The sequence below is a fragment of the Bombus bifarius genome, unplaced genomic scaffold, assembly GCF_011952205.1.
Source record: "Bombus bifarius isolate JDL3187 unplaced genomic scaffold, Bbif_JDL3187 scf7180000007977, whole genome shotgun sequence".
NCBI classification, from domain to species: Eukaryota; Metazoa; Arthropoda; class Insecta; order Hymenoptera; family Apidae; genus Bombus; species Bombus bifarius.
In genome coordinates this window covers 1,741,404-1,756,844 of record NW_022884362.1, presented here as the reverse complement: position 1 = coordinate 1,756,844, position 15,441 = coordinate 1,741,404, and the positions used below count along the sequence as shown (strand labels likewise).

Here is a 15,441-nt window from a genome sequence, read left to right as displayed (position 1 = left end):
AATTTTATATTTTTTGTTTTATAATTTTATGAAAATAATATCTATCAATGTTAATATTAATTAAAGCTATTTCATACGTACAAATAGAAGGATAATAGTGTGAAATTTCAGTCAGGAAATAGTTATTCTTATCCATTACGTGTAATTCATTCATCTATGCAGAGAATACATTATACATACACATACATTCAACAGGTGACTGTGGTAGGAGAAAAGAAGCGCGAATTGGGGACTAAAAAAAGGTAGCGTCTCGCCGTTCAGTAAGAATTAGTGACGACGACGGGAGTAACTGACTGTCTTTCAGTCACGTAGTCACGTTTGCCATGGCGTATGTGTAACAGTTCCTTTGATCGGCGTGCAGTGTTGCGTTTCATTGTGATTTAACGATATTAGTAAAATAAATATTACAATTCTTTATACAAGGTTTATTATGTGTGTATGGGAATAAATTAAACGGAAAGCAATTTTTTATTTTAATATGAAAAATCGTATCGACAAAGAGTAACATAGTTTTGTGAATATTGATCGACAAATTGGCGGGATATTATTGTGCGTTTTACGATCTTAGAAAAGATACGACTGAAATAGGTTAGTCTCATTGTGCCATCATGCAACAAATGAAACGCGTGATGTATGTAAGTTGATGATACTCGTGATTTACACTAGTTGTAAGTGCAATTATTTATTTTGTTATTTGATGTTAATATTTATTCGAATTTTATTATTATTTGAATATATTGAATATTAAGGATATAATGAAAATATGAATTTTTTAATGTATTTTAATATACTAGAATGTTAAAAATTATATTCTACTTTAATTCTAATTCAATATTTACACAAAATTACATTTTTATCAATTAATCAACATATAATATTGACTTGTTTTAAAATTCGAAAGATTTAACAAATTTTTTAATTATAGCATATTGTAATTATAATTATATTTATTGTACCATCCGTACATTATTCAATGTTTTTGGAATATGTAATATATCTACAATGTACATACAATCCCATAATCCTATTCCAACAAAGTACATAAATATGATGCAATACAGAAACAGAACAATATGCGAACAGAATAATATATATATATTGTTCAGATAATCGTATGCTGCCCTTCTTAATTATTAGACTAATGCACTATGTGGCATCGTGCGAAATAAAAATATAGAGATAGATTCGTTAGATTAGATAGATATATTAGTCAAGAATAAAATTGGAAAATACATGTTAGAAAATAATAACTTGTAACATTTAAAAAATTTGAATTCCAATTCAAACAACTAGTTAATCTTATGTGACGTAAAAAAGTAAAATTTTTACGAACTTGTAATTTCATAAGATTTCGTTTAAAATTGAGTTACAATAATGTCATATGTTAGTTTAATTAGTTTTTAATTTCAGCTTTTAAAGCCATTAAATTTCACTTTCGTGTATTACTCATAGCTTTCTTTTTTAATTAACATGCAATATTCTTACATTTAAAGGATCAGTAGATAATAATACAATAATATAATCTATTATAGTATCCGATGAATTTCTAGTAAATGTTTCAGTTTCTTATATATTTAGTTAAATAACTTTATCAAATGCTTGAAAGTACACATTTAATGTAAATGTATATATATATAATATGACAATTACAACATTAATGTCATATACACTGAATTCAAGTGATATTAACTTTATCAATAGTATAAAAATAATAAAATATATGTACATTGTAGATTATCTTCGTGTCAATCTTGCTAATCAGATTACATACAGATATACGTATTTGGCGGCGTATTTAAATATTCTCTGCGTTTGTTTTCAAACTTAGTTTCTCTACATATAATATGTAATATTACATAACTCCGAGTAATTCCATTATGATTAAATATAGAATTCAGATGTAGTGATAGTGGTGTTTTTTTTTTCAGCATCTCCGTGAAAACGTATGATTTCGAAGTCCAGAAGAAGAGTGAAAAGAATCGCTATTACTAATATCTGACATTTGCGTGAACATGATGTAATGCGAGTGAACCAATAGTTTACAAAGTTGATTAAATCCTGATGATATCCTCCAGAGTAACTTGACGCGAAAATTTCTTGCCTGCTATTACAAAATTGTTATTGATAGCGATTAAAAGCATTATTAATAACCGTCAATTTCAAATATAGATACGGTTTATAATTTAAATAATTTAAAACATCGTGCTGTCGTTCGTATACCAGTGACCAATTCTACAAACAAAATGGGTCTATTCCGGAAGGTTAATGGTAAGTACTTTGCAATCTTAAAATTCTTAAGAATCTAAAACTCTTCAAATTTCACAGTCTTGTACATTGCAAATGTTTATTCGTATTTCTTGTTATTCTCTTGCCGATTTAATTTTTCATGGATTTTTTAATAAGATTGATCAATTTATTTTCGTATTTACATAATAAACAATTAATTGTATGTGTATATATATACATATTACATAAAGTTTATATACAGGGTGCTCACGCTATTAGTTCGCAGCGATAAACGATAAATATGAGAAAAAAACGAAAGGAAAAAGATAAACGATTCAAAGTGAACTACATATTTTTTTTTACGTATATCTTTTTGCATACACTGAATTCTCTCAACGTTCTACGAAAAAAAGTATTGATGTAACATAGTCGAAAACTGGTTAGTTTAAAATAGTATTATAGTAATATATTTTAAATTTAATTTTGTAGAGTGTCATGAAAAATAAGGAAAGATGTAACGCAGTACTTTCCTATTTATGTTTTCTTTGTTCTACATGTAATAAATTCTGCAAAATTGAAACTAATCTTAAAATATTCTTGAAACTACCTCGCTTATGTTACTGTGAAATGCGTATACATTTTTACACTTGTGAGAAGTGTATTATCGCAAATATGTAATTTATTCTTCTCCTCTTGTATTTTTTCCCACACTTACAGAAGAACGCTGAGAACTAATAGCGTGAACGTGGACACCCTGTATATAACCAAATATTATATAACCTTTTGTTTATATTTAAAAAAGGTCACTATTATTATATCTTGCTTCTTCTTTGTGCATATAACATAATGTGAAAATACAATTCATAGAATAATAATTAGACTGTAAAATAAACATTGAAAAGAATGTTATTAAATAATAATTAACTATGTAGTATTGTTAGAAAATGGATTTCTTAACTCTTACACTGACATGTAAAAGCATATGGCCGTGCTAAAGGCACTTTTAGGAAAAATTAAATTTTGATGTAGGAAATTACATTTTTTCGAGAAAGAAAGTACTGGCTTTTCATTAATCTTTTATTATTTTATTCTTTATTTAAAATAATAATAATTATTATTTTTTATTTCATCTTTGATTGCTTCACTTAATTCCGAACAAAGTTCTTAAATTCTTTCTCTTACTCAAATAAGAATATGTAATCTGAAAGTATGGTATTTTTTTATCAAAATAAATCATTAATCATAAATTTATCGTACATTGATTGTTACAGTCGGTTAATTTGTAACAATGTAGAAACATACGTACGTACATAATTATATAACAATTATGTTATGCAATAGATATTATTTTAGTGAATTCAATGTGCACAATATGTATTTGTTACCGTTCAGCAGAGAACTAAACAAGCGTTAATGATAACATTATTTTTATACAGAGAAGCTGATCGTATTTTGTATTTTATTAAGTGAAATTTTCATCTTTTATAACACGTAACGCAAATAATGCACTGTCCATTGTTTTCCATGTGCAGAGTTAGAGTTTTATTGCAAATCAATAATTTCCTTTTATACATAGGACTTGTTCAAAAATATTTTCTTTACCTTTAAACTCATATATTTTTAATGCTATTGATATGTATATTTACAAAATTTTATAAATTAAGTTATTTAAGAAAAACTTTGTTCTTCAATATATCAGAAGTGTTATAACAATTAACATTTTAATAATCTAATTAAGCTAATTAATTTTTTTAGTTCTTAAATTAGTTTCGCCATCGTGAAATTAAAAATAATTGCCATAGCTGTTGTCTTGATATAATTTAAATCTAAGCGTTACTAATTTATAGATTGGATAATTATTTAAAAAAAAAAATCCTCATTGATATCACCCTGAGATATGTCATTAGGATTATACATCTGTACGTCATTCAACTTTAATTTCACAGATATGTACACGTATGCAAGGATATATTTTGAATAACATATATCATACTTGTGAGATTTCAAATAGGATTGAGATATGTTTGGGATATGTTGGAGGTAGATTTGGGTTAGATTTGTGTCAGGTTTGAAAAAACGAAAATATAACATAAGACGAGTTACTATGGGAGCATAAATTTTCAGTCGAATGGATATCGAACGTTTGAGTAAATATTTGTTTGTTGAGTCATTTCTTAATAGAACGTCTACAACCTTGCTTCAAGCCATCCGCAAATGGATCAAACGCAATACCACGCCATAAATAATAGAATTTCCTATTGTTGGAAATTTTATAAGAATTTAAATAAAGAACTCAGCGGATCATAGAATAAATTACGTTAGGGCGGACACTAATGCGTACACCCAAAATATAGAACGTGTTTAATGCAAAGAAAGCAAATATTCCACGGTGTATGTACTCGTAAACAACTCTATACATAGCTTCGTACTTTGATAATCGAATATGTAATTGCAGATCATTTTATCGTGGCTGAAATATTCCCAATGTCTGTTAACGATGATATAATATGAAATTTGGCATGAATCGTACCTAAACTTAACCGAACCTAATTGAAATTTACTTACGATATGCATAGATGCATATAGTATTGACGACATTTTTGAATATGTCTATGAAAATAAAGCCAAACGATAGAGATAAGAAAAAGAAAATAAAGGCTATTATATACATAGATAAGTAATTATGTAACATACTCGCAACATTAAGTTTGATAACATATGTCAATTCTGCTAGTAAATTACAACATGTATGTTATTATTATTTAAATTACTATTACTATATCTTGAAATTCGTTTTGATGCTTTTATTACATTATCTAAGATCGTAAATAATGTTAAATAAAATATGTAAATGACTAGTTGACTAAACTATGAATCATACAAATACGGTTGTCCTCAATGAGCAACGTTATGTATCGTTAATTGCACTGTATTTGTCATGTTTTAATAATTTCACAATATACATGGTGTCCCAAAGTATGTGGAAGTTAATTGTAGGATCGATTCTATACATCAAGACAATGAATATTCGTGCACGTAAATATTATTTTTCAAGTCATAATCAATTTAGTTTTACGTTAGAGATATGTAGATATACTGACAGTTGTGATTAAAATGACTCAGCTGACGGACTTTCTTTCAACTTTACTCATTCTTTGTGTTTCTCTCTCTTTTTGAAGAAACAATGACGACAGAATTTCCACCATTACTGATTATCATTAAAATTTCATTTATTTGGCTCGGAGCGAGCGAAACAAAAAAGAAAAAGTTCGTCGGTTGATTTATTGACCTATGACAGCTTTAATTTATTTATATGAATTTTTCTCGTCGTTTTAACGTCTAGAATCAACGCTATAGAACGTGGACATGGAAAACGTACTTTAAAAATAATCGTTGTGTATTATTGTATATATATACATAAATATATACATACGTAACTTAAGACTTTTATCAAATGCTATAACGTACCGTTGTCTTTTTACGTAGTAAACAAATTGATATTTTTGTTTCATCCGTTATTTATTATTATTGTTGACCTTCGCATTTTCGTTATTTCTGGCAGCATAAGAACATCTACAGGAAGAAGATGTTTGATTTTACTCGAATAATATCGCGATAGAACGTTTTTATCTCCAAGGTTATCTTTTTCAAATTTGTACAATCATCGAAATGCTTTAACAATAATATTATTTTATTATCGTATTATTGTCATTTATAAAGAAGACAAAATCTATATTAGGTATGTGCCGGTGATTCTGAAAGTGGCCTAAGTCTATTTAGATTACAATAATCTAAAATCATCTTTGCAAGGTAATAAATATTGAACCATTGGATTGAGTTGATTGTTGCGTGGTTAAATAGAATCCAGTTTATGCTTCGAACGGAGCGCTTTAAATATCTCGAAACGAAAAATAAATGACATAGGCCATTTTCATAATCACCGGCGCATAATTAGCATATCAGCCTTCAAATGATCGTAGACAACGAAAATCGTTTTATACGATGGAAAAGTAGTTTTGAAGCTTATGTCGGTATGAAAATATGTAATTTAAGAGATGTACAATTATTATTAATTTCCACGTATCTTTGAACAATAAATAAATAACTAGTTCATACTATCAATAAATATCAAATTTAATATGATTCATATACATTGAAATTTTCTTTGTACGCTTTTCCGCGTTATGAAGGTGTAAAATCGCAAACTTAATCGTTTCACCACCTTCTAAAATAGATATATTTACACAATTGTGTATACTATATTATATATATGAATCCCATTCATTTCTTTCACTTAGACGTGAAAGTAAATGTGTTATAATTAATTTCGGATTTCAGTGATAACTAATTATGAAAAGGAATGATGTTGAATGACAAACTTTATTGCTTGCAATGCATCTTATATAAAAGCAAATATTTTATTCTTCGTAACGCTCCTTCGTGTTGCCAAAATAGCGAAAGTATGTAAGCGAACAAGGATGAGCGAAATACTTCGTACATGTACATGGAAGTTATTAATATCATTACACATGGTGTTCCACTCGAAATAGATGATTTAATTACTTGCTTTAATCACGATGAAATTAACTTGATGAATTGCAAGGAACCGTGGCAATTTCCTATTTCCGATTAGTAAACGGTACATACTTCCTTTTATGTAGAAACTTTCCCTACTTCCGTAATATGCACTTCTAAGGTATTTTAAATATATATAAATTTTCTATATAAACAGATTATTAATTACCGAAGGTTTTCCAGATTATAATATTTTAAGTATTCTCGTATAATATGTTGTCTAAAATCCAGCATTTTTTCTTTTGATGCTGCAAACTTTTTATTTATCATAAATACTACATATGTAAGTATTCAATTCTACAAAATTTGATTCTATTTTTTAAAATACTTCCAAACTCCTGTAAAAGACAAAAGAAAACTTGCAAGAAATCTCGTTTCAATGTTTGATCTTCAATATTCATTTTTATCTTCTTGCCTTTTTAGATGTCACGCACTATAAAAAAAAAAAAAAAATATTGGAAGCTACAAATTCGTATAAAAAATAGAATAGGATTGTAAACTTCAGCTTGTTCAATAATTTGTTTCTTATTATGACTGGAATTTGCTGATATGTAAGATTAATCTCTTATCTTTTGATGACAGTGTTCCCTCCTGTACTATCTTGCTACATGCGAACAATATTTTCTTGTCGCTTTTAAAAATCGCTCTTGTTTATACCTCGAGCAATGATGCGAGCTTGACACCAATCAATTGAACGGCAATTAGAAACAGAGATATGACTCAACTACGACCTTAAAGAACGTATGCTACTGAAGAAATTTATCGCGTTACTAGAATACTATTGAAAAATTGTCAAATTTCAAAGACTCATCATTTTATTAATATTCATTCGAATTTGACGCAATGGAAAGAAGATTAAAGCTGAAACTACTCGAGTTTCAATCAACTTCTTAGAATTACGAAAACTAACTATCCTTGCGATACGCTTTGATTCCGCATCCAGTTCTTTCGCAAATTACCGAAGATGATTTTACGCGAGGTTTGTCCACGACCCTATAACCTGATTGTTGAATCAAGTTCGTCCGATTCTTATAGCTGCCTGGTTTTTATATTCGTATATTTCTAACCTTCTTGGCACTTTTCCAATTCGTGCCGAATTTATCTGTGTATTTTATAACCTTAACTCCTTAACTACGAACTGAATTCATTTCGAAATTTTCTTTATTTCATCTTGTTGACATCTCGATATTTCACAAAGTCTTTGCAAAAGTTTCGTTCCCCCTGCCATTTCCCCGTTAATATCAAGTTTGTTTGCACCTAAGTATGTAATTCCATTCTAGCGTCTCTTTGATTTCGCATCAGGTTTTATCCTTGTTTTTATATAATACTTCAAAGAACTACGTGACTCTCGTCATGTTTGTCGGCGTATATTACTAAGAGACTGATGAACCTCTTGCGTTGCTTTCTGAAGGAAAACGTTTTATTCGTCAAAGTAGTGACATTCGCAATTTCTCTCAAGGGAAACCAGCTTATAAATATCGTCTTTATATACGTACGTTACTACTTTGGAAGTTAAAAACCTGTCCAATATTTTTTATTTGTGAATTGTTAACAATGTAATGACCGTTTAGGCGTCAAAAGATAACGTATATGACGAATTATTACTAAAATTATTGCTGCGGATATTTTACGTACTTATATCGCCTACTGTAATCGCAAAGTCTTTCTAAGAGAACAGCCAGTGATATTAATGAGCCAGAATGATGAAGACGACATCCTTGTTCCTATCTACGTGATACTGCAAGGTCGCATATTGTACACGTTGCTCAGCCAGACTTTGAGTAGAAACTTCTTATACAGGGTGGTTGGTAACTGGTGGTGCAAGCGGAAAGGGGGTGATTCTACGCGAAAAAAGAAGTCGGAAATATAGAATACAAATTTTTCGTTCGAGGCTTTGTTTTCGAGAAAATCGACTTTGAATTTTCGCTCGGTACGCGTGCTGTACGTTATAACGGATCTCACTGCAGATCGTTGTCTCGATGAAAAAATTAAAAAAAAATTAAGCTAGTCATCTTTTCCATTTATTTAGCAAGTTACTAACTTAAAGTCGAAAATATAGAATAAAAATTTTTTTTTTTTTAATTTTTTCCATCGACACAACGATCTACAGTGAGATCCGTTATAACGAGACGCGATAAAGTGGACGCGTACCGAGCGAAAATTCAAAGTCGATTTTCTCGAAAACAAAGCCTCGAACGAACAATTTTTATTCTATATTTTCGACTTCTTTTTTCGCGTAGAATCGCCCCCTTTCCGCTTGCACCACCAGTTACCAACCACCCTGTATATTCTTCTGCTTTTTCTGATCATAATTCTACGAATTACTATCTCTTTCTAAGCTCAGATAGACATCTGCATATCGATCAAATGAAAAACGGAGAAACTACTTTTCACTTTCTGGAAACAAAGCTTTCCACAGCCCATGTGTAGATTGAGAAATGAAGATCGTGTTGAACGTCAAGAATTGAGAATCAAGATCACGCGAAGACGTAGTAGTATAGGTCACTGGATCGGTCTTAATCTGAGCTATAACGCTGTAACGATAAAAGCATACATATAGTCCTATTTGTAAAGAAAGAAACATCAACGATCGTAAAATCTAGAAGAAATACGACCTTAAAAAAATATCATGTCTGTCATCATTGTTTTCTTCTGATGTTTTCTTTTTATCATTCATAATAAATGAGATATTCAAGGTGCTCAAGTTATATGCAACATTCTGTATATCTGATTATTATATACTGAAAATACTAAGCAGCCTGAATAGAAATTCCATTATAGTTCGTGCTGTGTTAAAACTTGTTAAATATTAACTACAGTATCAATGTTCCTTTGATTCTTAAACATAACCTTTAAATTGTAAATAAAATTTTCTAACTCTGACGTTCTTATCAAACAAAATATACATATGTACATATATTTCAGACAGAATACCGAGGAGAGCGATTTTAGGCGCGATGATGTTTTTAGCCTGTATGTTTTCATACATGATTCGTACAAATTTGTCCATTACCATTGTTGCTATGGTAAATGCAACTAGTAAAAGTGGAGCAAGTGGTCCAGCATGTTCTGCCCCCATCGCCACTAATAGCAGTAACAGTACTTATAAACCTACTATACTTCCAGACGTAAGTATTTTTTTAATTACACATGCAACAAAATATTTAGCGTATTCCGCAGCCAGAACACAGCTTTTATATCGTGCATTGTATGACAAATTATTTTATACGAGAAGCGCATGATATACACAGTACGTTATTACCAAAGATTCAGATATAAGTAGAATCATTTTTTCTGCTTCATCGTCGAGTAAACTAAACTTAAAGACGTTTTAGATTTACTGAATATATCTTGTGCAGTTTTTTCTTGTTATCAACATTAAAAGCATGGAAAATTTAATTTTATCTATGCACCCGTTAGCGATTGTTTTGTTTACACAAACAATTAGATACATCTTCTTTTTTTTATGCATGTGTTTGTGGTAAACATTACTATTACATACTGCTTTCTTGAGTCATATGCAATAACATCTTTATAGCCAATTAATTATGTATTATCAAAGTGTTGACTTCCTGTGAAAATTCAAAGAATGGAAATCAATCATTTTACACATGCACATAGAAATCGCTTGAGGCAAAAACAAGCAACAACCATTGAAAGATATAAATTTTCAACATTTCCAACGTTTTTAACCGTTCGCGACTCACAGTAATGTTAGCCGATCCCGATAAAACTTTCAGTATATATATATAGCTGACATAAATGTACAAAACGTATTGTTTAAATTTTTATTACAGGCTCAGATAAAAAAGGTGTAAAAGATGACCTTTAGCGTCTTTTTCTCGATTCCGATCAACTACAATCTTTTTAAAATCTTTTTCACGCATCATTTAATAAACTAATTTTTCAAAGAAATTCAAATAGTTAGGTTTAGTTTTAGAGAGTCTTATACCACACTTTACATAAATGTCAACACACAAATGCCTTCACGCAAATTAGGATTCATACATGTATCTACGATCTTGTTATAATTTTTCAAAAAGGTATGAACACAAATATGAAATTTTCTATGCATAATTCAACAAAAATACAAAAGATCATCGAACTCTAAGACACAGGGTGCTAAAATAACGAAGAAAAGATCTAATATTGAACGATAAAATAAAGAGACTAACTATGTTTGGTCCTAAATGTTTTTCATATTATGTTGATTGGGTGTAAATGAATGAATTGCACTAGTAGGAAGTGCGTAAAAAAGGAAAGATATTATCATGGATAGAGTAACGGTGTAAAGTGTAAAGCGTAAGGGATTGCATCTATAGAAGATTATTTCCGTTGTTATAAACTGTTAGTTTTAGGATTAATTGTGTTTAATATGTGTATTTTTGTTTTGTGTAATACTTTTGTTTAGAATTACTAACTACCAATTAAAATTTCGTAAAATAAGAATGTAACGATAATTTCATTAAATTGTTTGTTATTTGCTATACATTAGATCAATACCACATTTTCATCTTACAGTATGGCGAACGATTTGAGTGGAATCAGCATATACAAGGTCTTTTACTTTCTGGCTATTTTTACGGAGTTATCCCAGCAAGTGTACCTGCTGGTCTTTTAGCTGAAAGATATGGAGGTTCGAAAGTAGTAGCGTAAGTATAGTTTCCAATTATATGTATATTTACGATATATGTATGTATACCTTATTATTTCGCATTACATTTTATAATTCTTTACATGTATTTTACCTATTTCTTGTATAACCTTTTAATATAGATTTGCAACGCTGATACCTGCAGTACTAAATCTTTTGATGCCTTGGGCTTCTGGTATACATTATGGTTTAGTGTTTGCACTTCGTTTTTTGATGGGCTTCTTTGGAGTAAGTCACTCACTAAATTATTTATCATTTATAAATTATTGTTTTTCCATTTTCATTAAATTTCTTACTAAATAAGATAGTTTTATAGAAGCGTACATAAAATTTTTAGACGGACATCTTAAAGACGCTTTTAAGGCGTCGAGTTATATCTTTGAAAAGTCTGCTACAATACAAAACAGTACGATTATCGACGTCTTGTGAACGTCTATTCACTACATAAATATTACGTAAATAAAACGGCTTTGTGTTGTATGAGTAATGGATATATCAATAATTTAGAAATCTAAACTAGACAGAAAATTTTGTTCATACGTGTTTTGACAACTGAAGACTGGCTATTATTAGATAGGCAGTCTAAACAGTTTTCTATCTAAAAAAAACAGAGTTTACATCTTATTAACTCTACTAACCGATTAGAGCTACGTTTAATATATACTGGTTTCTATAAAACTATGGAATTTTTGTAGAAAACATTTTTTATGAAATTTTAATTGTAGCAAAGATATTTTAGGTGATAAATCCTTTGTATATTTAGCTGATCATAAAGGATTTCATTGTGTGTTTATTATTGTTAATAACGTGCGATAATGTAATCAAGATAAATTTTTGCTATTAAACTAAATTCATAGGCAGCTGTTTATCCTGCTCTTCATGCAATGATTGCAAGATGGGTTCCTCCTAGCGAGAAGGGTATATTTGTATGGACAATGCAAGGTATTTACATAAAAATTAAATACAAAAGTAATAAATCGAACATAATATAATTTGAGATATCGTTTTTTAGGTGGACCTTTTGGAACTGTAGTCACGTTTACATTATGTGGCCAAATAATTAGTGCTTTTGGTTGGAAAGCTGCATATTATGTTACGAGTGTTCTTATACTGATTTTTTATGCTTTATGGGTTCTTCTTATATATGATACCCCTGATCTTCATCCAAATATCACAGAAAGTGAAAAAGCTCACATCAAAGAACAAATAGGTACTTCTGTCTCTAAACAGAAAGTAAGTATAAATATTAGCGCTATATACATTTAATTATATATATATAATTAAATATTAATGTCGAACTATAGGTAAAATTACCAGTGAGAGCTGTTGCTACATCAGTACCGTTCATAGTTCTGTTATGGGCTCATTTTGCAAACATGTGGGGTATATACTTCATCGCTACAAACGGACCAAAGTATACATTGGAAGTTCTTGGTTTTAATATGAAATCGGTATACTGTCTTGTTTATGTATTGTTTAAAATGAATTTATATAACCTAAACTAAAGTTAATTTAATTATATCTAGGGAGGGTCAATTACAGGATTACCTTACATAGCAAGACTTGGCGCTGGTGTATTGTTTGCTGCAGCTGGTGATTATGTTCGAAAGAAAAATATTCTTACTTTAAAATGGATTAGAAAAATATTTATGATTTTCTGTAAGTAAATTTAAATGGAAATTGGTTTGATAAATTTTATTTGATAACGATAAATAAATAAAATTTCTTGTTTAATAGCACATATGGGTCCTGCGTTTGCTTTGATTATAATGACGTATGTTGGTTGTGATGCAGTAACTGCAATCGCTATGTTAATAGTAGCACTAACTTTTAATGGAGCTGCATGCCAGACCAGTTTACAAAATCATCAAGATCTTGCACCGAATTTTGCTGGTTCTTTGTATGGTATTATGAATACTTTTGGCAGTTTTGCTGGATTTATTATTCCACCAGTTATTGGCGTTTTAACAAATGAAAGGGTATGGATTAATCAAGTATAAAATTTTTAATACTCCATTATAATCGAACAAGTTATATTTGAACAATTAAGAAAATTTCTAAATTTAAATCTAAATTCTGAATATAAAATTTTTTATTTACTATTTCTTGTTAATAGAATGGAGTAGAAGAATGGCGTGTTATGTTCTGGATTTCATCAGCAGTTTTTACATCTGCAACAGTACTCTTTTGGTTATTTGGTTCAGCAGAAATTCAACCATGGAATGATTTAAGTCAGCAGAAAGTACAGACGATTCCTGATGAAGAAACACGAATGACTGAAATACCGACTAAAGAATCACGTGTGGAAGAAGAAGAAGAAGACAATGAATATAAAGCATCATTATAATTAAAAAAATTGTATCTTTAAAGAAGATAATACTATATTCATTTTTATTAATTTATTTAATTCAACATAAACTGCATTAATATGTCTGATCATTTCATAAGCAGTACGAATATTACGTTTTCTGAAAGGGATAGGTCAGCAATTATTAGTAATCAATACGCTGTCATTTGCTTGTCAATTTGTCGATCTCTCTTTTAATCATTTTTTATTATATTATTACTAACATTTTGTAAAATACTCGATTATTCCTTCACTGCTCTAATAATACATTGAAAGTATGCATACTTGACCAAATAAATGCTTATAATATAAATCTTAACAATAAGCGTATTAAAACTATACAATTTAATGTGATTCATATGCATATATGTATGTGAAAAATTTATATAGCATTATCTACTTATATATGATATCGTCAATTTATATTACAAATCTTTGTAATATATTAGCAATGCTAATATTTTCTGGAACATTATACATTTATATGAATACCTTTCAAGAATTTCTACTGTAATTAGTTAAAGGAGTTGATTCTTCCGAAATTGAGGTAAATTATTAGTTAAAAATATTAAGGACTAAGTACTTGCAGTCACTTGTAGCAAGAAAAATGGCTAATTGTTCAAATATTCGTACGATTCGGAGCTTCTAAGGATAGGTGCCATGCGTTCCTCACGAGTTGTTTTGCCAGAAGATATTCTCGCTTGTCTCATATCATGGCTAATTCCTTAGAAAAAAGTGACTAACTAGCGATTATTTGACTTCGTTGTTTCAACATTGCGTCTTTAACTTATTGTAACGAATTAATGATATATGAAAAGTACAAAGCTCTCTGTCCTGAGTGTACAGTAAATAATTTTATATCCTAATTATCCCAAAAGTGATGTCATTTTAAATGCAGAAATAGTTAAAAATATTAGATTTTTTACATTAATAAAATATCCAAACATCATACTAGACTATCTATTAAAACTTAAGAAATACTCTCGACTACGTTTCTTAATTTCGTGCCAAATCGAATTAGTTTCAATGTAAGTCATAGTATGTACTTATCGTGAATACAACAGTATCATAATCTTAATAGTACTTCCAGCGTTTTGAATGCATTACATGAATGAAATTTTGTTAATACTAACGTACAACTTGTTATGTCACGTACACTATATATTATTCCTAAACCATTTATGTATCTACTTGTTTGTGAACTTAATATCATTCACATTGATCCTATTCGGTTGGTCGTCCTCCCCATCTATCCGCCGCTTCCTGTACCTCACCTTTTCATACATCATCGATATATTCGCAAACCTTAATATTGAGATCTTTTAACATCTCTGATTTCTCTTCCTCTACTCTTCTTGCATTTATCGTACCAACATTCTTTTCCCGTTTCTCGTCGATGTTTTCTCTTCTATTAATCATTTATAAATAGATTAAACTTGATGTTAAGAACTCTTCCGTTAGTCTCTACTACGAGTTGACTATATTTACCGTTCTTTTATATACATGTATATTCTTCTTATGTATAAAAATGCTTATCTCATCTTATGCACATCTTTTTCCTCTTCAGTTTATTGTTTATCAACGCGTTGAGTACGAAGATATGATCCCTCGTTCCTGTTTTCGTTGGAAAAGCCGCTTG

The 15,441-nt window shown here is 29.5% G+C and overlaps 1 protein-coding gene across 2 annotated transcripts; it reads left to right on the top strand.

Annotated features, from left to right (window-relative positions):
- The first annotated feature begins 239 nt into the window (after positions 1 to 239).
- Positions 240 to 14,946, top strand: LOC117204164 (sialin-like). 2 transcript variants are annotated; one of them, XM_033441319.1, is made up of 11 exons: positions 240 to 668; positions 1,929 to 2,268; positions 9,727 to 9,929; positions 11,323 to 11,453; positions 11,578 to 11,683; positions 12,313 to 12,397; positions 12,468 to 12,688; positions 12,760 to 12,906; positions 12,982 to 13,114; positions 13,193 to 13,434; positions 13,572 to 14,946. In XM_033441319.1, exons 2-11 carry the CDS (start codon positions 2,244 to 2,246, stop codon positions 13,800 to 13,802), a joined length of 1,524 nt encoding a protein of 507 aa, XP_033297210.1. In that variant the 5' UTR covers positions 240 to 668; positions 1,929 to 2,243; the 3' UTR covers positions 13,803 to 14,946. The 2 variants fall into 2 exon arrangements, with proteins under 2 accessions (XP_033297210.1, XP_033297211.1); XM_033441320.1 differs by having other exon boundaries at positions 256 to 588.
- The last annotated feature ends 495 nt before the right edge of the window (positions 14,947 to 15,441 follow it).